Source organism: Podarcis vaucheri (assembly GCF_965113315.1).
Source record: "Podarcis vaucheri genome assembly, chromosome: 10".
Classification (NCBI taxonomy): domain Eukaryota; kingdom Metazoa; phylum Chordata; class Lepidosauria; order Squamata; family Lacertidae; genus Podarcis; species Podarcis vaucheri.
Genome location: NC_138748.1, coordinates 48,800,781 through 48,825,261, shown reverse-complemented (window position 1 = coordinate 48,825,261; position 24,481 = coordinate 48,800,781). Strand labels below are relative to the sequence as shown.

At 41.6% G+C, this 24,481-nt stretch overlaps 1 protein-coding gene across 2 annotated transcripts in view; it reads right to left on the bottom strand.

The window, feature by feature from the left end:
* The window catches only part of SYN3 (synapsin III), a 183,968-nt gene that overhangs the window by 147,112 nt on the left and 12,375 nt on the right, over positions 1-24,481 (bottom strand). For both annotated transcript variants that reach the window (XM_082241196.1, XM_082241195.1), the window contains exons 2-4: positions 18,202-18,669; positions 10,006-10,063; positions 8,205-8,296 (exon numbers count right to left, since the gene is read on the bottom strand). In XM_082241196.1, coding sequence (XP_082097322.1) covers positions 8,205-8,296; positions 10,006-10,063; positions 18,202-18,515 — 464 coding nt within the window. In that variant the 5' untranslated portion in view covers positions 18,516-18,669. The remainder of the gene's footprint in view (positions 1-8,204; positions 8,297-10,005; positions 10,064-18,201; positions 18,670-24,481) is intronic.

The following is a 24,481-nucleotide window of genomic DNA, read 5'->3' as shown; positions in this document are numbered from 1 at the left end:
GGGAGCCAGTGTTTGTCCACAGACAGCTTTCTGTGTCATGTGGCCAGCATGACTAAACCGCTTCTGGCGCATGAAGGACCGTGACAGAAGCCAGAGTGCATGGAAATGCCATTTATCTTCCTGCCACAGCGGTACCTGTTTATCTACTTGCACTGGTGTGCTTTTGAACTGCTAGGTTGGCAGGAGCTGGGGCAGAGCAATGGAAGCTCACCCCGTTGTGTGGATTCGAACTGCTGATCTTATGATCAGCAAGCCCAAGAGGCTTAGTGGTTTACACCACAGTGCCACCCACTCCTTTATATACCAAGGTAGCGTTCATAAGACACTCTCATTTTACCTCCACAACAAGTTAGGCTGAGAGATGGTGCAAACCTAGTCACAAAGTGAGCTTCATGACTGGACAAGGATTTGAACCCTATATATATGCACCATAGTGGATTTTATGTAGATCTTTATAAACAACTTTTCACAGTTATATCTCAGGATAAAGTTCAGATGTTATTTAGAAAGGGGGGTGTGATTAAAAATGAAAAGGGGAAAGAGGGCTTGGAAAGTGGATTGTTTCCCAGGATCAAGTGAAAGTCATCTGGAGTTCCATATGTGAACAACAGAGTAGAATCAGACCCTCAAATGCTAACCTTTGTCCCCCCCCTTTAAAACTAGACTCAATAAAAGGCCATGATGAAAGGAGGCAAATTAAGATAAGAATGATACATGACCAAAAACAAAACAAATTTAAATAGGGCTTTCATCTTTCCTGTGATTTAACTATCAAAAACCTGGGTCCTGGTGAGCGATAACTCCTTCAGATAAGGAATATGGGATGTGAAAGAACTTTGGAAGGTATTAATACCCCCAATCTTTCCCTGCCCTTGTCTGCTAACAGTATTTTTTATTTTTATTTTCTGGCAGCTGCCTCCACTCCAAATGTTTTCCCAATAACTGTCAGCATCTTTCTCACACATAGGCTGGACGCCAGCTGCTGAGGAGTTAAAGAGGGACATTATTCATCCAGAAGATAAGCAAACCCACTACGAGAGTAACCCCCCTGCCCCAAGCAGCTGTTTAATAGCAGCAACTGGAGAAGAGATGGCTAAAGGCTGAGAAAAAGAGAGAACTTTCTATCCCCCCCTGCCACTTTTTAAAGAAATCATGGTGATGGTGACAGATTAAGTCAAAGTAATTTGTATAACTGCATAATTTCTAGACCTTATATATATCAATTTGTCTGGGATGCTTATAGCTAGATCTCATGAGCCACCCTATTGTCAAGTAAGAGTTTTAACATGGGATGAAACGGCTGCTGTGTCATGACTAGCAATATAGCACTCATATTTATCCAGAAAAGAACATTTCAAGGCGGGTAAAGGTATTTGTACACTACCAATAGTCATCATTGTCAGGTGCAATATAGATGCGAGGCTGCTGAAGAAATCCTGGTCTTCTGACAAGTAATATTTCAGTTACATTGGCACCTAATTTGTTTGCTGCCTCACGGTGTTGGTGATGCCATTTAAAGCCCCCAAACACTTTGGGACTCGGATAAATGAAAGATCATATGTTCCCACATGAACCTACCTGCATTCTATAGTCATCAGAACAGGCCCTCTTACCTCTTCCTGCCACTCCATGATGGCAAGACATAGTTAATGGTTTATTGTAAATGCACAGGTACCTCCAGGTTCAATCCTCCCTAGTGTAAGCAGGAGCTGCAAATCATAATCCCTGCTTTAGTGCTATGTCTGAACCTGGCATTGTGGTATGCTTTGTTCCAGGTTTAGTCTTGGCTTCCGACCATGATATGTTTGAGCAAAACAAACCATGGTTTCTGGTTTGGACATTACAAAACTGGTCATTTGAAATCAACATCTACATTTTCCCCTTCCACACTTCTTCAGCTTCAGGCCACGTGCATCTCTCATCTCTTCCATCTTTGTTCTGGCTTTTGTCTCATTCCCTCATTTCCCTGAGTTACTCCATCCCTCCTTTTCAAACCTACACCACCTCCTGTTTCCCTTGGCCTGCTGCCTTCTCACGAAGCTACTGATTTATGCTTCCAGGCAGGGTTGAGAAGACTTCAGTGTTGCATGATCTACTTTGCTTTAGTTATTTGCTAGAGCCCCAAGACCCACCAACTAGAGCCAGTTGCACAACACATACACTTAGAATGAAAGAATGCTGAGCCCAGGAATTTGTTTTGTGTAACCATTTGGGATGAAGCCCACAAGCCTTCCACCCAAAAATGCACTCCTAGTTACCTCCCCCCTCAACATTCTCACCCTTTAGGCTGGTATTTCATGGCAGGTGTCTTCTGCAACATGCGATCGACAGAATAATAGCTTGTTTGTAGAGGATCCATTCTGCTTCATTACTTATTCTGTAATGTTTCCCCAGTGCTACTCTATGATTGCTACCCATAGGTGTTATAATGCATCCAAAGTGCACAATGATGGAGGGGCACATAATGCAACAAAATGTGACAATAATAAACTGGAATATTTGTTACAGAATTCCACAGAAGTCACAGGATGTGCACTAATTGGAATTCAAGAACTGTGAGTGCTTTAAAACTTTTGCAGGAACAAACAGTATTGAGAGTGGGACTGCGTATGTCTACTCCAATAGCATCACAAGCACAAATCACAATGAACGTGCAATCAAAAGGATACCTTTTTGATTTCAGCAATATAACTGGTGGCAATTGTGTTAAATGGGAATGCAAAATCCTTGCTGATCAACTTTAAATCACTCAAAGATCTACAAGTAGATCCTATTCTGCCTTCAGCCCACCCTAGGCTCATGTTTCTCTCCCTTCCCACGCACCACCCCTCCTTCCTTATGGCTCCAATTTGCTCTGCTCCTCCTAGGATATTATCAACAGTTCAGCCAATGGCAGCCAGAGAATGTCTTCTGCTCCTCCCCTCTCTTTTTCAGTCACTTCCATCAGAAAAGCTCTATAGTGTGTTTCAGTACAGAGAAATACAATTTGGGCTAACACTGTGCAAAATGTGGATTTGTTTTCTGTTTTTATACACAGTCCTGTTGGAAATATAGACAAAAGCCATGAAAAAGGAAGGTAACTTCCTTTAATATAGCAGGTTTCCCAAGCATGCAGAGTAAAAGAAGGCAGTGAATACAGTTTTATTCCATGTATTTTATTAATGTGGACTGTTTCAATAATTGTTTTAACTATCACTATTTATGTATTACTGTTGCATTTGCTTGTCTTATCATCCTAATAATCTTGTGAGCTGCCATGAGTACATTTTCTTGGCAGGAAGGTGTGGTAGAAAGCCTGGCAATAAAAAAAATTTTTTTAAACATCATGAAGTTGTCATAAGGCCGTGTATATTCAGGCCACAGACAATCTGGAATTCCTGTGCAACAGGTCACAACTGTGTCAACATTACACACTAGGACTGGCCAACCAGAATCGATAGGAAAGTCACTTTTAATTAAAGGATGAATAGATTTATACCAAGGAAACAGAACAACCCTTGACCTCTCCATAGTTCTGACAAGGGAATTTTAGCCAACCACCATTTTAAGAATGAATGCATTTATACAAAAGCATTGAAATACAGAGACCACAGCATTAAACCACTCCCTCCTGGCACTAAGAATCCCTTTAGGGGATTTGCTCTTCTCCAGGGCTTGACTCATTGCCCTCTCAGCTTTTGTTATCTCCTCTTGATCAGGCAGGAAAACTTGGTTCTTTATACCAAGCCAGGCCACTGGTCCAACTAGCTCAGCATTATTTACACTGATGGACAGTAGTTCTCAAAGTTTCAGGTGGAGGTCTCTCCCAACCCTACCTGGAGATGCCAAAGATTGAACCTGGGACCTTCTACACTAAGCTACCACTAAAATGTATTGATCTACAATGACTACTACTCTTGTGCTTGATCTGTATCTTGGTTTCCATTATCTGTACCTTTATTGAAAAAGGCTTGCCAACAAAGGTCCATCACCTTGCCAACAAAGGTCCATATCGTTAAAGCCATGGTTTTCCCAGTAGTGATGTATGGAAGTGAGAGCTGGACCATAAAGAAGACTGATCGCCGAAGAATGGATGCTTTTGAATTATGGTGCTGGAGGAGACTCTTGAGAGTCCCATGGACTGCAAAAAGATCAGACCTATCCATTCTTAAGGAAATCAGCCCTGGGTGCTCACTGGAAGGACAGATCGTGAAGCTGAGGCTCCAAGACTTTGGCCACCTCATGAGAAGAGAAGACTCCCTGGAAAAGACCCTGATGTTAGGAAAGATTGAGGGCACAAGGAGAAGGGGATGACAGAGGACGAGATGGCTGGACAGTGTTCTTGAAGCTACGAACATGAGTTTGACCAAACTGCGGGAAGCAGTGGAAGATAGGAGTGCCTGGCGTGTTCTGGTCCATGGGGTCACGAAGAGTCGGACAAGACTAAACGACTAAACAACCACAACAGCATAGAGCCCCATAGGTGGTTCTCTAGATCAATCATTGTGGTATATCCATTATGGTATATCTGGGCTTTATCATACTAAATGCATTATACTAAATGGTGGTCCCCACAGCAGCAGAGATTTAGCTTAAAATGGTACTGAAGTTAGCTGCTAACCTATAAACACAGGGTAACTCACAGTTGTGCAAGGAATAAATTAACCAAGAGATCACCGACAGAACTTTATCAAATCCTCATACTCAGGGCCGGATTTAGATTTGATGAGGCCCTAAGTTACTGAAGGTAATGGGGCCCTTTATATGTCCAGCTGTCCTTTGTCAACAACAAATTGTAGCTGTTTTGTGTTGAATATATGGTATATGGTAATTTATGAGCAAATGAGCAAACCAGTGATATTTCAGGGAGCTGGCTAGCATGCGGGGCCCATTACTTACATCATAGGAGCCTGCACAGTGCAAAACACTGTTGCTGTGTGTAGTAGTAATAATAATAATAATAATTTATTATTTATACCCCGCCCATCTGGCTGAGTTTTCCCAGCCACTCTGGGTGGCTCCCAATCAGTGTTAAAAACAGCACAGCGTTATATATTAAAAACTTCCCTGAACAGGGCTGCCTTAAGATGTCTTCTGAATGTCAGGTAATTATTTATCTTTTTGACATCTGATGGGAGGGCGTTCCACAGGGCGGGCGCCACTACCAAGAAGGCCCTCTGCCTGGTTCCCTGTAGCCTCACTTCTCGCAATGAGGGAACCGCCAGAAGGCCCTCGGCGCTGGATCTCAGTGTCCGGGCTGAACGATGGGGGTGGAGACGCTCCTTCAGGTATACAGGACCGAGGCCGTTTAGGGCTTTAAAGGTCAGCACCAACACTTTGAATCGTGCTCGGAAACGTACTGGGAGCCAATGCAGATCTCTCAGAACTGGTGTTATGTGGTCCCGGCGGCCACTGTAGGTTTTATTTTTTTATTTTATTTTATTTTATTTGTTTTTTAGCTTATATTTTGGAAATGTACATCCAGTTTTCCCCCCTTTAATTTTTTGGGGGGCCCCCAAGAGAGTGAGACCCTAAGCTATAGCTTGTTTAGCTTCTAAGTAAATCCGGCACTGCTCATACTATATTTTTGGCCTGAAATAATAATAATACAATATCGAATTCAGTGTTTCTATCTTTTGGCTGATAGGTACAAGTTTATTTTTACACAAAGGTTTAAAAGGGGGCTTGTGTGAAGGGCAGTGTTTTCAGGTCATTTTCAATTCCAGTTGTCCACACATGCGGGCAGCTTCAGCCCATAATATCCCAATGGGCATCAACCTAATAGATGTACAAACAGAACGTGTTCAAAGTTAAAAGCATCTTCAAGTTATATTTTACGATGAATATTATGTAAGGTATGATAGATGCCTGCCTGCTCTTGACTTGCCTAGGACTCTGGACAATGAGAGGTAGGAGTTCAGTCTGGAACATTGGACGGAAATCTGTTTCCTGCCTCCGCACAGATTAATTTGAAGGCTATGGGAATGCTTTCTTTTTTTCTGAATGAAGTTATAGAGGAGGATAAATTAAGGATCCTTTCCAACAGACCCATTAAAAGCATGCTTTCATGCTGACACTGGAAAGCGTGTGAATCTCTTTTCACTCCCCCACCCAGTATCTTCTAAATTACTCCAAGGGTGGTAACACAAGACGGTTGTGCTGCGTTTCCCAAGGGCCAAACTGGCACATGTGTTGAACAAATGCTGAGTGTTTGCAGCAGTATGTCAGAGCAGATATATGTCAAAACACATGCCTTGGGCCACATATGCAAGAATGTCATCCTGAGCACACCTATGCCAGCCAGATCCACAACACTACTAAGCTGAAGTAATTGGAGTTCAACTTTTTCTACCTCAGTGAGTCCAATGGGTCTGAACTGGGTTAAATTTTGGATTCTGGACTGGGCTGCTACGCTCCACAACACACACATCACCCCCCCCCCCCATGTGCTGTCAGACAGAGAAAGTTGTTTACAGCCCCTTGTAATTTCTGTGAGGAGGTTTATCACTTGTTCAGGACGGAGAAAATAAAATAACCCCAGAGGGAACAAGGAGGTGTGAAGTGGGAGGTTATTGGTTTGTGGATTTTTTGCTCTTGTTTTTATTACACATTTTGTGTTTTTATCTTGTATTTTTATGTTATGAACCACCGTGAGATATATGGATGAAGGGTGGTATACAAATTTTAGGAAGAGGAAGAGGAAGAGGAAGAGGAAGAGGAAGAGGGAGAGGGAGAGGGAGAGGGAGAAGAAGAAGAAGAAGAAGAAGAAGAAGAAGAAGAGGAGGAGGAGGAGGAGGAGGAGGAGGAGGAGGAGGAGGAAATAATATAAGGGATGAGTTGAGTAGGACGAGTACAAATTCTAACCCACCCCCCTCTCAGCTAAGGGTCTAGGAATTCAGACAAGAAAAAAGACAACTGTATCTAAAATGAACAGACTGAGAAAAATTAAATGAGTTCAGCAGTTAGCATTGCTGTGCACACCCAGACATCAGTAAGTTTTTGTGTCTCAGGAAAAGAATAGTTGCTCTGTATCCCTGGATGTACTGTAACACAAAAATTCATCCATATGTACTTTTCCTTTGCTATGTTTTTCCCATTCTCGTTGCATTACAATGCATGCCTGTAAAAAGCAGGCACAACCCTGAGGAAATTGCTTTCATGCTAATCAAAATTGTGGTTTAGACTCCTGTAATTTGAATAGAATTGTGTCTTGTGAACATCATTCATGGTCCCAACTCCCCATCAACACCCACAGCCTCTTCTTCCCCTGCACATTCCCAGGGAGTTTGCTCACATAGAGATGCTTGTGTTTGCATTTTGTGTTGTAAAAAAATAAATAAAATGTAATTGTTATCCTGCTAGAATCACAGAGACTGAAACTTTATACCAAGTTGGACCAGCAGTCAATCTTGCTCACTACTCTTTACAGTGACTGGCCTGGCAGTCATGGTTTCAGAGAGGTGCAAAAGCCCTACCTGGAAATATCAGGGTTTGAACCTGAGACCTTTGCATGTGATCCACAACTGAAACACATGCTTTCTTAAAGCAGGCACTTGAGATCATATAGCGTTGAAGTGGTTTCATTTTGCACGAATCCTTTTAAAATACTGGTTCACAAAAGGAATGGCCATAAAATGCAAGGGACAATCCACTTATACACTTTATAAGTTTATAAGTTTATACATACAAATGTACTTCTACATTTTTTTGACCCAGGGAATGAGAATGGGGTGGGCTAAGGTAAGATGGCAATGCATTTTGGATACTTGTGGATAGAATTTTCTAGCAGTATGGACACACTCCAAAGTAACACTGCTCCACTTTTCCAAGATCCAGATTACTATGAAAAACTGCTTCCAAAAGAACCCCTTTCATCAATTAACAAATACACAAACCAAATCAGCCCTTGCTTTCCTGCAGTCCTGACTTTGAATAAACTTCACATTCCATCAGGCTGGTCAGCCCATAACAGGTTGCTCATAATTATCCATCCCAGATAGTAAGAAAAACTCAGAGGGTGGAATTCAGTGTTGGACTATTACAAATGCTCCATGGGTCATGGAAGGTGTGCAGAGGGACAGGGGAAGCTCTGTTGCACAAGCAGAGGTCCTTGTGCAGGGCTTCCACTGATGTGGTTTATTAGGTGAATCCCACCCAGATTGGTTTTTTAAAACAGCAACAAGATTGAGATTAATTGTAAAGGGCAAAAAGTTAATTTCAATCACCTGACCACTTTGGTGCCATTCCTTATGACTTGCATGTCCACCATACAGCCAGTGCCTACATATGAAGCCAAGTTCAGTTCTGAAAACTCTGCCTAGAGTAGAAAAATAAAAATAAATGAGATTAATTGATAACAGCAGAAAACACATGAAATAAAACTGACCTATTCCTGGATTTCACTTTCAAACGGAATGTTTGTCTTAACAAGATTTCTACCAGGTAGCAGCATACTTAATTACCGGTAGTAGTGATTTGTTTGGCAAATGTAAACTGTTTATGGTACAACATTAATGAAACATGATTTATAACCCTGGGTTAGGAATACTGTAATTGTAAATAAAGGCAGATTTAAGAGTGGCCAGAACCAAATCCCAAGAGGACATAGTCTGACTTGGACTTAAATGCCTATTTGGAAACATTCAAGTAGATTTAGTCAGGAAAGTGTCTTTATATTGTTATTTGCTATTGGCGAGAATGTAAGTAAGTGAGGGAACTGGGCTGAAGCAATTGTTGTTTATTATATTTTTACCCAAGTTTTTGATCTGAATCAGAGATGAGGAATCAGTGGCATTGCAGATGTTGGTGGACTACAACTACCATAATCCTTTACCATTGGTTGTGCTGGCTAGTGCTGATGGAAGCTGAAGCCCAACAACATTTGGAGGATCTATTGGACTCTGTCTCCTCTGAGGCACACAGATGATGACTAGCACTAAAATCACAAAACCATACTTACAATCCCCCCACCCCGATTTCTCTGTATTGAAAGCACCAGTTGATTTGTAAATTAGGGGAATCAGGCTCATGCCTACTTGCCTAGAAACCTTTCCAAGAAATCAAGGAAATGGGAAGATTTGGGAGTGGGGGATGCAGAGGGTTACATAGTGATAGGGGAATGGCACAGTCCTCAAGTTATGTGCTGTTATGTTGCAACTTGCAAATAAACAAGGTGTACTAAGGTGTGGTGGCGAATGGTTTATACCATTTGGAAAACTGCTGGGAGTTTAGGAGATGAAAAAAGGCAGAGCCAGGAAGAAATTGTGTATTTTCCAAGCAGATAACCCAAAAGAAAGCCTGACCTTTTTTCACGCCAAGTGTGAAATCTGGCGTGTCAGGAAAGAAGCAACAGATCAAAAGCTAGCCATGGTGTGAGAGCTTATACAGAAGGTGATGGAAAAGAAAAATCAGTGCTGAAGGCTTTCTTTTCCAAAGCCAATAACTTGCAGGGGGGAAACACTATTTGTCCTTCTGTCCCTTCTGCACAAAGCAGGCCATAGTAGAAAATTAGAATGCGCTAAGGGGGAACTGAGATGTTATAAGAATTAAGAAGGCAAACATGTTAATACATTTCAGAATTGTTCCGCGGTGTCTTGAGAAGGTGTCTGTGGATGCACCTGTGCATTAATACTTAATGCACTCTGACAAGAAAACAGGTGGGAAGTGATGTTGTTTGCAGAAGTGTTAAATTGTTCAGACGTTTTCTTCTAAAATATTCTACTATTTTTGCTTTTTTAATAAAACTTAAACAGCAGCAACTTTCTCCCCTCAGAAAGGCCATGTTTTCACCTGCAGCAAGCAAAGTATGAAAATCTGCAGCGTGATTCAGCAGGCACCTGGAAAAACACTCCGGGCCTTGATGAATAAACTACCATAACAGAAAACCAAATTAAATCTGATGTAAGCCAGCTCAAAATGCTTCCTTAATTTCAACTGCCTCCTAGCTGAAATGCTCAGGCACCTGCAAAACAAGTACTGAGTTGCGTGCCTGAGCCAATTTTTGACAGATTTTCATTGCCCACTAACCTGTTCCACTCGGATTTCAAATTCCCCATTCACCTTCTTCCCTTGAAAATATTTAGACCTATGGAGAAAACAAGAGAGAGAGATAGAGGGAGAGAGAGGGAGAGAGTGTGTGTTAAATAGATATAAATGATGCTTTTGACTGCTTTTTTGTGCTGCTGTTTTTTCCTTGATGTTGAAAAACATGAGCCTCAACTTTGGAGCCAATTCAGACACAGAGGTGGGTCCAGACTAAAGTACAATCCTAACTATGCCTATTCAGAAGTAGTAATGGACAAATCTGTCAGTATCTGTTCTCCAAGTTTCTCATTGTCCCAATCTTAAATTCAGAAATTCACCTTTCTGCAAAAAGTTGACTAAATAAAAATCCTCATGAAAACGCAACTTTCTCCTAGTAAACATTTTTGTATGCAGTTTTGACTAATATACATATTTTGGCAAACCTTTCCTCCTAATATAATCCATTTCTGTATGTTATTTGCAAACTGAATTGATTCCCCCACATCCCTATGTAGAATTCAAAGGGGCTTACAGTGGTGCCCCGCAAGACGAATGCCTCGCAAGACGAAAAACCCGCCAGATGAAAGGGTTTTCTGTTTTTTGATGCGCTTCGCAAGACGAATTTCCCTATGGGCTTGCTTCGCAAGACAAAAATGTCTTGCGAGTCTTGCGATTTTTTCCGCTTCCCCCCCTTTTTCTAAGCCGCTAAGCCACTAATAGCCTTTTAGCCACTAAGCTGCTAAGCCGCTAATAGCCGCTAAACCGCTAATAGCGCTATTCCGCTAATAGGGTTGCTTCGCAAAACGAAAAAACCGCTAGGCGAAGAGACTCGCGGAACGGATTATTTTCGTCTTGCGAGGCACCACTATACTTCCAAATATGTGAGGTTAGGACGGCAGTCTCAGTCAGGCTTAGAGGGGTCCTGTGGAAATCAATGGGACTTAAGTTAGCTGTTATTTCAATGGGTCTCTGAGCACGGGTAAGTCCATGTCATATTTTGCAATCACAAAGTGATTTTTCAAAAATGATTCTCTGTAAATGGATGGGCATAAAAAAAGCAGCACGCATTTACAATATCTGTGTTCGGGGCTGATTGTTTTTGGCTGTAAGAATTCTTTCTGTGGAGGGGAAACATGTTTGTAGTTATCTATCCTGTTTCATGAGAGACCGCCAAAGATAATAACAATTCCTGAAGAGGAAGCATATCAGTAAATAAACTAGTATTACAATTGATCGTTTTCCTCTGTTTTCCAGGGCCTGACCTCTTGGGTCTACCCCCCCTGCTCCCCCCCGCCCTTCTGCAGAGCCATATTCCTCCCAGCCACAAAATGTTGGCTGCCACTCTCCCAGATGTTCCTTGAGGGTTTTTGTATAACATGCAGCAACAATTTTGCTTTACACATTATTCAAATTAGTGCATTGTTGGCCTGTCCCCCGTTACTAAGGCCAGACAGCATGCCAGAGATACGCGCAAGAGGGTATCCGTTTGTTGCAAAAGCATGGAAATGCTTATTACAGGCTTGTTTTCAATGGAAACCATCCATATGAACTTTGGGAACAGGTTAACTTGAAAGCCACATGAGATCCATAAATCTGGCCATGTTTCCTGACGGCCAGCCCAGGTTCACTCACGGGTCCCAGCAAACCTTGCCGTGTTTCCTCTACAACTGTACCTGTTTTCTCATTATGGCTGACATCCACGAACCATTTTAGCAGGTGTTCAGTCCTATAAATCCACTTTAGTTGTAAAGAGTGCACAGAATGCTGTGCACTGCCACAGCTAAAGCAGCTCATTTCCTGGAGCTATGCCATCTGCAACTGCAAACACTTAATTATAAGATATTCAGCCTTCCTTTGAGCCAGCCTTCCTTTAAGCCTGTGGTACCCAACATGGTGTCTTCTAGATGGTTGGTGCAGTCAACAGGTGTTAATCAGGGTAGTCAACACAGTGCAGTCCAAGCCAGCATTCCCAAATGGTCAGGGACGACAGGAGTCTAACAACACCTGAAGAGCACCACATTGGCTATCCTTGCTCTAACCAATCACAGACTTTTCTCCAGTCACCTATGAACTATTGTCACGTTTCTGGCCTGTCAGAAGCAGGCCAATGCCATTTTGGCTTCTATAACAATACCTCTCTGGTGGTTCAAGGGAAAGGCAGAACCATAGGCAATTGATCTTCTCAATAATGTTTTATCTTAAGTGTTTGGTTTCATTTTGACATCATTTTATGTTTCCCATCTCTCACAAACAGGCATATACACCCAGGATACCACCTTGGTCTTTTAAACAACAGGCAAAGAGTCTGGAGCAAACACCAGCAATCACTGAGAATGCACTCCTGGTCCTGCTTATATGTTAAATTTACCCTCCCTATGCTCATTCCTAATCTCTGCCACTTCCATGAAATAAATGTATTTATAAATAAATACATAAATGAAATCTGCAGTTAAAATACACATTATAAAATAAAATTGCAAGTCAAAATACATATCCGCTTTACATGTCTGGATAGGCTTGTTAAACAAAAATGTTTTTAGCAGGCACCAAAAACAGTACAGTGAAGGTTCAATTCACCTTTCTACAGCAGATTGGTTTCAACACACACACACACACACACACACACACACACACACAAACACATCCATCTTGGTCCTCCAACTAGGCAAGAACTCCAGCCAGGAAAAAAACTCCACTTGGGATACAAATCGGGGCAGTGAGGGGTGTGCATTGGCACGAGTGCCAAGGACCAGAAAGAAAGGTCTGGGGGTTCACATTTGGCCCCTGTGCCCGAGGTTTCCCACCCCTGCCCTAATGGGAAACCTGCATGCAGGACCTGAGTGCAACAGCACCATATTGTGGTGTGGGGCTTGTTGAGCACAGCCCTGCTATCAAGTCATGTGATGTTAACCACACGGAGATGGATTCTCTGAACAAGGCTGCCATTGTGGTTAGAAGAGTTAATGTGCAACTAATCCATATTTAAGTGCTCCTGAATATATGTCCTAAAGATATTTAAAAACATAATGGTGTTAAACTCGAATTCTTGATCACACCAGCTGTGTAAAAGTTGAAGCATACTAAATTTATAACTAATGGAAACCAACTCTACATCTACCCCCAGGGACCTATTTGCTCGATTTAATACTCATGTCTTTATTTGGTATTGTTCTTACAATTTTGCTACTTTGTGGTGTGTTTTGCAAATGTTCGCTTTTTGATTTAGGAAGTAAGATTTGTTGTATGATAGAATAACAAATGAGCTGATTTGTGGTATCAACATTTAAATGGTTTGTAAGACTGTAAGAAATTCAGATTTAGAGTAGACCCAGCAATATCAGTGGCACATGTCAGTGGGCTTACTGTGAACATGCCTACGTCTGGATCCAATTCTGTTTTCAAAGATAGTATTTTAGAATTTTTTGGGGCAGAACATCTGCCACTTTGCTTAATAATACACTATGAATCTAGGCATTGTCTGCTGAGGGCACAAGACAAAGCCCCTTCGCTGAACCTAAATGGGTCTGGAACTGGTCAGTGCTTGGAAAGGAGACCACCTGCAAACCCCATGTACAGTAAACTGACTTGGGTTCCATGATATACATAAGGAGTATTAATGTACAAAATAAAAAACCCCAATTGCTTGCTTAGTGTAAAATGAGTGTATCTATTTTCATCTGTCAAAAGTTGGAAAGTATGTCACTGGGCCATTCCAAACAAGAATCTATAGGGTTAAACACAGTACACTTAAGGAGACTCTGCTAAAGTAATTAAGGCTACCAAATTTGACTCGCATGACTGTATTTATAACCTAGGAGGGAATATTTTCCAGACCCCTTATGTCTATTTTTGCATCAATGCTAATCCTTCAAATTTCTTGGTCACCTTTCTGCCAGGAGGACTGGATCCCCAAGGTGCTTTAAGTATACACTACAAAAATATAAATACAAGTGGCAGCAGCAGTGGAAACACTACACAGTTATGTGAGAAGTGTTATTTATCATGTTGCTTTGACAGCCTTACCTGAACTCTCTGCCACAATTGGATGACGTCCAGGGTTTTCATTCATACCCAACCCCCCTGTGCAGCTGTCATTTGCTGTAATCCTGCATACAGCTCACTCTGTGCAGGATTGCAGCCAGTTTGTTTTTATTTATGTTGTAATAAGGGAGCATGAGCTACTAAGGGCATTTCACACATGGGGCTTAAATTGGCTTTATTTTAAATCTGCTCCTGATGTGCTTATAAAACCTGGCCAGCCACAGCTTACATTGAATTTCACATCTGAATTCTCCCCCATGTTAACATTATTTGTAAGGGATGCTAATAGTATAAAAGAAGCTCAAATCCACTATGTATGAAAAATGGCAAGAGAACCAAGTCTTCCTGTTGACTGTTTCAAAGGAAGTCCAGAAAGGGTTGCTGCTGCTGGAATCTTGTGGGTCAGAACACTGGTATACATTAAGTATTTACAAGGATTCCAAGGCATCATGTAGTAATGTAGTATAACTCAGGATTCCCCCAACATGTATCACAGATATTAGTGTACAATTAGTAAATTTCACCTGCCATATTATTCTTCAATTTCCTAGCGTTGCATGATCTTTTTGCATCTCTGCATAGTCAAATTTGCACGTAACTATTATGGGAAGGAAATGTGTTTTGTTTGCATGTTCTCTCTCTCCTCTGTTTAAAACAATCAAAATGTGGATATGTGGGATGTGTAGCTGTTAACCCTTTAGAAAATCTTCCAAAACTAATGAGGGGCGGCAGCATTTGTATTATTCATCCAATAGGGCTTGAAGATCCTCCCTCCTTCCCACCCACCCCCTTCAATGGAAATTCTTTTTTAGGTGTTACACCTAAGCAAAAATCTCCAAATTTGCCTTGAATTTTGGTTTCACTGGAATTCAGAGGCAACCTAAGGATGCATAAGCACCCCTACCTTACCCACGGGAATTTTGCAATATTTATTTCAGTGTTTCTATTTTCTGATTTTAACTATTAAAAGTAACTTAAGGGAGATATCAAATGTTTTGCCCAAGGTGGCTTACCTTCTGATAGCATGGCACCATCAGGAGTTGGGGAACAGTGAAGAAGCTGTGATTTTTCACTGTGTACCAACACACTTGCTCATTCATGCAAAACTATAGTTTGATTTAGTGTTCCATGAAAACCAGGCCACCATGCAGAAAGTATTATTGCACCTCACACTGGAACCACATTATAAAGTATAAACTGAGGAAATCATCCAGCCAAAATCATCCAGCACTTTTTAGTCCCACTGATTTTAACCTTTTGATTTGAAAATGATACAATGTGAAAGCCGTTATGTTGTGGCTTATATTAAGCAAATCAGCTGGTGACTGTGGAATAATCTGGACATCATTTAGACAAAACACTGCTTTTGTTTTGAAGATTGGTGGAGTAGCTGATCAATGCATGCAAAATATTTATTTTCTGTAATACGTCGTGTCTCAAAATATGGTATCAATAGAGACAGTGCTCTCTCTCTCTCTCTCGCCCAAAACTGAAAGGGTTAACAATATATAGCCCTACTTTGTATTTGAGAAATTCACTCCAGCAAGAGCATGATTTTACTTAGAAGTGATTTGGGCAAGGAAGTTGCCAGAGGTGGGACGTTTTCCTCCTGGATGAGGTTATGTGTTCAGATTTGGCTGGCTTACAGTAACATGGAGTTCTGCCACTCCGTTTCCTCATGTCCTCATACTGTGAATAAATACACTGCTATAGTCTTCTCTCCACCCACCAGCCAATCCTTTCCCATGTTTGTGGACTCTGCATTTCCACAGGTGTCCTTGGGAAGTTAAACAGTTTTCAAAAATGCACATCCCTGAGGGAGAAAAGCAAGGAATTTTCTGCAGTATCAGCTAGATACACCAGCCTTCTAGGTAGTTAAACTACTTTGTTTTGACAAGCAGGAAGAGAAGACTAAATGAACAATTTGGCTAGGCTGCCCCACCTGTCACCCAAAAGTGCACTCAGACTGTACGCACTACAGTATGAACAAACATCCTCTTCTTTCTGTCACAAGCAGACAAGGATCTTTCCCAAAATTCCACCTAAACAAACAGAAGCACACGCATACACACAAGCCAAGTCCCCATTTTTCTGGCACATGGTGCATCCCTCTTCCTGAGCCAAGCACTCCACAGAGCTCCTAAAACTAGGTTATTCTTTATTTAAGGAGTGCCATAAGCTCCCTGCCACAAATCTATTTCCAACCAGGAACATAGCACAAACTGCCTTGAAACTAAAGCACTAATCACCTCACTTCCAAGGACTCATGTGCACCCAGGGGTAGTTGTGAATTGTATTCAAGGGCAGCACACCAGCTTTATATTTCAGTACAAACTGCTTCTGAATATCCCTTGCATCTCAGAAATGACTTGCTGCTACACAGCCCAATGGGATACCATTGGAGGAAGAAGAAGAAGAAAAGGCTCCATCTGCACTGTACAATTAAAGCAGTATCTTACTTCTCTAAGCAGTCATGGCTTCCCCCAAAGAATCCTGGAGACAGCATCCCTAACAAAACTAATTCCAAAGATTCTTTTGGAAAAGCCATGATTTTTAAGGCAGTATGCTACTGCTTTAAATGTATAGTGCAGGTGGTGCCTAAATCTCCTGGCATTTGGAATTAGTTGCATAGGATTACAAAAAAGCCTGAAATCTAGTTTGTTGTTATATGGCTGAGAAAAGGGGTGCAATGGCACACATATTGAGGATGCATTTAAATGCTCTGATGATGGGGATGCTGCAGTAATATTGGATGCTATAAGTAGCAGGTTTCAGCAGGGGGTTGGACTACTGTAGATGAGCCTTCCAACTCTGTTGATTATACAAAAGAAGCATGGGGAAATGGCTGGAAAGTTGTACAGTTCAAGACTATTGTCCTCCAGTCCAATCGCAGATGTTCTGACCCGATTAAAGTTTGAGCACATGACTTACATGTGCAAAGAAGCTCATCTGGTCATGCTTCCTGCTGATTCATTTCTGAACCGACCACATGGCTAGCAGGTTGTTGTGAATATACTACTCAAGATTGGGTCATCATAATGACCCCTGGAGATGCATTTGTAGCTCCTGTTGAAGGACTGGGCCCTGGATGCATAGATTCAGTTTCATGGTTGTCACTTTGATCTTGACTAGCTTTGATTGCCTGTTGTATCCCTCTTGGGGAAAAAATGAATTGTACCCTAGATTATTAAAAGCTGAGCATTTGACTGGTGCACAGGCAGAACCAGGTAGATGTGCACAACTTTTGGAATAAAGCCTTTTGCTGCATATCCATATCTGGAGCCAAGGCTCTTTATATCTTGTTATTTAAATAAAGGTTTTTTGGGGGGGTGTCCCCAGGAAGTGGAACTCTGAACACTGACAGGTCCAGACGTGTGGTTCTGACATCACTCTTTCTGTGCTGTCAGATACAGGTTGAAAAAACTTCTGGTCTGGATGCAACAAGCTATTGAAATGTGTGAATGTTTGCATGTTCTGGGCAGACTATCAACCATGAAGAAAAGCTGTGAATGAAATGTTTACTCTAGAAAAAACAATGGAGCCGGAGATGGGGGGCATTCCATTCTTTAGTTTCCTCCAGGACTAAAAGTCACAAGCAGGAATGCCAATGACTTCTTGCTTGTGGCTAAAGAAGACTGTGGAATTAGTTCTGCATGGGTGGCAACAGGCACGGAGGTCCATAGAGAGAAAAAGTGAGTTTAGGTTTTAATTTGCAATACTGAATCACTAAATACACCCTGTACTCTAATTACTTTCAACCATTGCCAAACCCAGTCAGAATCCTGAACACTATAGTGTCATATTTCTATAATACATGAATTGTACAGCTCTATCTGGAGTTCCTCAGGAGAAGCAGTGATGAGATTCTGACATCTAGCGTTCCTCTGTTGCCATTACAGGAGACATAAAATTCACACAGAAGCAGGTTAGTAGAGAAAACAGCAGGTGGTATTGGATCCCACCCCCATTACAGAAAAAGAAGGGAAATCAATCCTACTTTATTTAACAACATTTATATACCACCTGACAGTAATAAAACACAAATCCCATCAGCCCCAGCCCCCATGGCCAGTGCTCATGGATGATGGAAGTTGTAGTCTAACAAATATCTGGAATTCATTGTGTTGTCTGCCTCTGTAAGAAAGTATGGGTACTTACCAATCAGTGTGCGGATCGTCAATTACCAATAGGATTTGGGGTTTCTGCTGGACTATAGGGGTAGGGCTTGCTGTGTGCTCCATGAGCCCTGCAGCTGCTTGCGTGGTCTGCTTCATGGCACTGGAGATGGAACTAAAGATGCTGGTACCAGAAGAAACAGAAGCAGGTTGCTGTACAGGCTGCTGCCTCCTCTCTGTTGCTGGGGAAACAGGATTGCTGGTGGAATTATCGGGACGCTGAAGGTCCATCATGTAACCATTTGGCAAGTTGGCCACAAAACTACTATCTGAGAGGCGCCTTCGCAGGAAATTCATTGTGGTTGTTTCCCGAATACCCAGGTAAGACAAAACAACACAGTGGAAGAGTCTAAAGAGCCTTTGGAGTTCTTGCTGCCTTGTTGGAAGAGATGTTCTGTCACTAGTTGTACAGTGGGCAGAAGGACACTTGCTTTCCTCAAGGTAGTTTTACCTGTAAAAAACCCACAAAAAAACCCACAGTAAAACACAGCTCATTTGAATGGATCCCTATCCAGAACCAATTCATGAAAAACTACTATAATGCCAGGCAGGCCACAAAAGCACGATGCTGATGGAGTCCAACATGTTTGTGGGAGCAGCTGGGCAGCCCTAGCCCTGAGACTATACATAGTTGTCCATGATATTTCTATGACAGCTTGATAGTTTGCGAATCACTCTAGAGATGTCGCAAGGGGCATCAAAAGCCCAACCTTGAAACGAGAAAGGATTGTCAGCGCTGGCACTGCACATCATGTCCCTTTGTTTGAAAAAGAGACCCTTTGGATATTAAAACTGTGATTTATAATTTTGAATTTCACAATGCTATTCTTTCTGGCAATGGGAACAATCACATGGCTTGTCGCCTGACCATGGCAGAGTCTTATCATGGCAACTCCATGGGTTGCAAAGGCCTTTTGTGATGCCTGCTTATCAGGGGAGCCAGAGGCAGCTCAGCAAAAGCCTGCAATGCTGCGGAAATAAATCCAGTGCTAATCCTTGGAAATTACAGAAGCCATCTCCATCTTCAAAGTCTTCCTGTGCAACATATTACTTATTTCCCCCTTCCCCTGCAGTAAAGGCCTTTCAAATGAAAGCCTGCCTTTGCACATTCTTGACACAAACACCTCCGCCATCATTAAGATTAAGTCTGAGCGTAAATGTCACAGGCATTCCTCCTCTATCAAAGATTCAAATGAATGCGGGTGACGTCAGTGCAAACTAAGGGCACAGTTAAAATAAAAACTACAGATTTACTGAATCTGGCTCTTTTTTTTTTTTTAAGCCCTGAAAATAATGGGGTTCTTTTGTTTGTCTATTTCTCTCCCCCACTTTTCTGTAGTCTAGTTCTGGGATCTAATGAGAGATGGGCAAATCTATCAGTCTCGGCTTCTCTCAGCTTCTAATTTTTCCTGCCTTAAATTCAGTTTCTCAACATTAGTGGTTTATTTGTTTTTTTATAAAATGGTTCTTGTGGAAATGCATCAGCATTTTAGTGTACACTTCTAATATACACGTTTGTATGAAATTTTCCCCAATATACACATTTTTGCAAAGAAAAGTACAGATTTCAAAGGCTGGCTGTGTTTCATTTCTCGTATTGTTTTGGAAAGTGTGAATTAGGTGGATTCACCTTTAAATGCAAATTGAATCAAATTTCTCCCCCAGCCCTAGGCCTGATGGTACACGATGTTATCTGTGTTTGCAAAAGTCTAGTCTCCCACCAAATGACAGGAGACTATATGGCATCATGACTGGCATTAATAGAGCAGAGCCTTCCTCTACTGAGAGAGATATGGCTTTGAAGTGCACTGATCTGAATAAAATAAGCTGGGTGTATTTAATTCGCAGGGCCTGGCAAGATGCATTAAGGATCAGCTGAGATATAAAAATGCCTATGGGAACAGTTGGAAAGCAACTTGCTGGTTCTCTCACAACAGAGGAGAGCTTTTCTAGTCTCAGCCTGCCCTGTGCTCTGATGTATATAAAATAGAACTCTTCTCACATCATCTCAAAGCTCTCTCTACCATGTGTTTTTATAGCTGTCACAACAGATCCATGTTTTTAAAGCCAGGGTTAAACTGAGCTGTTTTCTTGCTATGGAGCTAAAATGGCCACCTCCGCAAAAGGCAGTCCCAATTTGTACCCTACAAAGAAGATGAGAAAAGGCAGCAGGCTAAGGGAGATGTGTTGTGCTTGTATAAAATATCCTGTCTGAGAGTGCCTTCATATATTATAATCTTGTGAAGAGCCTTAGTACAAATCTGATGATTATTTTTTGTAAATATACAAATCTTATATAATACTATTAATAAAAGATCAACAACATGAAAATTTTATAAATACATGCAAAATCCCCAAACACTGAATGCTAGTAAGCACCAATTACAGATCGCTGGTCAAACATATTTTTTCAACAGTGGGTTTCTCTCAAGCTAAAGCTGGAAGGTTTATACCTGATTTGTTAAAACTGAGCATATTGAACTACTGAATGCTAACTGTGACAGCCAGACTTTGATCCTAACATTTGTGTGTGCACTACATAAATACACAGTCACTATAGGCTCCCAATGTATGCATGTACAAAGTGCACATGCCTCAGCTCTCTCTCCCATTCATAATTTAAACAATCATAAGATGGACTGAATTGGCCTCAGAAGATGCACTTCATCTAAGGCCAGTTTCTCTACTATACCAGGATTGCCCTCCCCATGGATCCTAATGTACTGAATATTGTTAAATCTGGATCAGTTTTTCATATAGTTCTGCCATTGTAGACATAGGGTGGTGTCCAAATAAGTTCTACTCAGAGCTGACCTATTGAAATGCCTGACTAACTTTGGAAATAATCCATAAGAACTAACATGTAAACTGTGTTACTTTTATTGTTGTTAGCCACTCTGAGCTCTGCTTCGGCTGGGGAGGGTGGAATATAAATACAAATTTATTATTATTATTATTATTATGCTGGGTCAGATCAATGGTCAACATTTTTTCAACATTTTTCAACATTTTTTCTAGTGAGAATGATCAAACTGGAGATGCACTTTTGGCATTTGGTCCATCTCTGGGTACCAACTGTATCTTCCATCAACTCAATTTTCAAAAACGTTTATACTAGTTGTGATAAAAATGGCCACCTGAGCCAATAAAGTTCATGGGATGTTGTTGTTGTTACTAGGATTTGTTTTTAATCTGCTGTCACCTGTCAGTTCCAGTGCCTGTCCAATTATGATTCACCATTTGTCACCACACATTTTCTTATGTTTATATCCCATCTTTCTTCCATCATGGAACCAAAGGAAGCATACATCTGGTTCCTAGGCGGTCACCATTCAGGCACTGCCCCAGACTCTGACCTACTTAGCAAGATGGTGACCTCCTGTGCCTTCAGACCATACCCAGCAGCCATAAGCCCCTAGGAATGTATCACTAAGAACAAATTACTACATTGAAGCCTTGTGTGAATTAAGCTTGCAGGTGACTTTTCTGTTGCTTTTTTGTGTGGCAAGGACACATTACACCATTGTATAAAACCAGCTGCTTCCCCCAGGTTCATTAACCCATTGAGAAAGAAAATGTCCAAGTCAATTTTTGAGGCATCAGAAAGGACTCTGACTGAAAAAATCCTCGGGCCTTGTTCTCCTAAAGTTTCTTTTTGTCTTTATTATAGCCCAGGTGCTAGACTGACTATTTCATACAGTTTGGTTGGCGTCTGGGAGAACAGAATGCTGTACTAGAATGCTGGCTTGGTCCAGCACGTTCTTTTTATGTGCTTATGTTAACATGGTTATTGTGTATGGTTCCTTCTAATCCCCCCCCCCCACTGACAGTTTTACTCTTAATGAATTGTGTCTCATCTTGCTACAGAAATCCAATGAAAAACAGGGTGAACATAAAAAACTGGGTGAACATTAATACCCTCCCCCCCATAGTAAATTCATTGCTAAAAAAGAAGTAGTGGATTTGCTTCCATATGCTATTCTATATGTATAAATGCATATTTTAAAATTATTCTTATTTTTACATGGAAATACAATACGGTCACAGTGTGGAAGTCTGTAACCAGGTGTTCTGTGCCTAGTAAGTCAGCTAACCAGGTACTAACTGTTGGTAGGTAACTTCAAGGCTCCTGGTCTCCCTCCTTAGGGATCTTAAACTGGACTTGGACCAAACAGCTATTCAGATTCCTTCACCATTAATTAAAAAACTGCTCTCCATAAAGGATTTAACTACTCTGGGATTTAAGCATACTTGAAAGTCTTTGATATTTCATCCAGCAGGCTGAACTCATTTGAATAGTTATGTGGTTCAAACGATGTGTTATGTTAATTTCATGAAAGCAACAAATGTGCTTGTTTTAAAGAATGTAAACAGCTGCTGTCAGGGGTGGGATGTGGCATATGCCAACCCTACCAAAATGACAGTGGTACCTCTGGTTATGAACTTCATTTGTTCCAGAGGTCCGTTCTTAACCTGAAACTGTTCTTAACCTGAGGCAGGGCCTTGCAGAGCCAGGCAGAGGCCTGGGCCAGGTAGATAATGTGCCCCCCCTTTTTTCCCCTGGGGATAACTGAAGTCTTATAAATCCCCTGCGATTGTGAATATGCTGACCGAGGCCCCCTTTGGAATCGGAGGCCCAGGCCTAGTGGCCCACATGGCCAACCCCCCTGTCTGGGCCTGACCTGAGGTGCCACTTTAGCTAATGGGGCCTCCCGCTGCTGCAGCACCGATGCTGCACGATTTCTGTTCTCATCCTGAGGTAAAGTTCTTAACCTGAGGTACTACTTCCGGGTTAGCGGAGTCTGTAATCCGAAGTAGCACTGTACAACAAAAAACCCACACTCTCAAAGCTGTTATTAGTCCCTGGAGGGAAGCTTCCATTGGTGTTGAATGCCTGGAAATTTGATCAGAGAGTTACCAGGCTCCAAGTCACATGCCCATTTTTAGGTGACAAAATTTATCATGACATCATTTCCCCCATGAGGATAGTTCACAGCCTTATCATGTACAGGCTCTTTCCATAGTCCTATTTAATTTGAAAATGGCTGTGCAAGAACATTAGACTTAGGTTGACAGGGTTGAAGTTCCAATCTTTGTTCAATACATGGCCTCAGGTTTGCCTGCCTCAGTTCTCCACCTGTAAATTGGGAACACGTACTCATCTCATGGTGGGGATGACTATGAAAAGCAAGTAAGACAAAAGAAAATCCACTCCACGGTTTGAATATACTTAGTGGAATGAGCATTTTTTCTTTGAGCAACTGTCCTCCAAGCTACATCAGAAACTGCTTGCAAAAAAGTCTCAATTTCAAAAGTGGTTTGCAGCACAGGAGAAATGGCAATCTGCAACATTCAAGTTAGAAGCTGCATAATTTTTTCACTGAGTAAAAAGATGTTGATAGCTGATCTGGAAATGCTATGATTTATGTCCTCTTTTAATCTGTAAATCGCCACATGCTCACAGTAAGACGGTATACATAAAAGTTGGGGGAACACACACACACACAAACAACTGTCTCTGCCCCAAGGAACTTACAATTTAAATTTTGAAAAGTGTGTGTGTGGCAAGGGGAGAGACAAGGAAGCATAAGAAGTGAAGGAAAAAACACAATAGAGAACAAGAAAAAGGGGAAAGTTGAAAGTAATGGGGAGTGAATGGAAACAGAGTTCCATTACAAGTACCTGGGGTTTGTTTTATTATAAGCTACGACTTTGCTGCCTAAACCAGCAAGCAACCACTTCCCTCTTGTAGCCTTGCTAATAAAGATAAAGGGGAGAGGTCACAAAAGTGGGCTGGACTGAGGAGACCATTGCTTGGAAGCCATTAGCCATATTACAGAGCATTTAGCATTTGAATGAATACATTCACAATCCTACCAACAGCTTTGGCTATTACTGTATAGTCTTTCACGAGAATGGAAAGTCTATATCTTTTTTCAAATCCCTAGGGAAAAGTATACCCCCAATTAGCACACATATATTTGAGGTATTATAATAGGCAGGTTGGATATTAACTTATGTAAGACAATGAAGCATTTTATTTTTCCACCTAGCTATCGCACCTTACATGGTGGAGGCCTCTGGAAGCAGCCCTGGGTAGGGCAGACAAGAGTACTCTGGACATAATTTCTCTAGGCCTGGTATCCATTTCTAATACAGCCCCCACCCTCCGCCTACCCAATAATCTCTTTATATTTTTGGCAAGTTTGGGGGTGGGGTGGAGGATTGATCGGTGCTCTTTAGGCCCCCACCCCTTTCTTGTT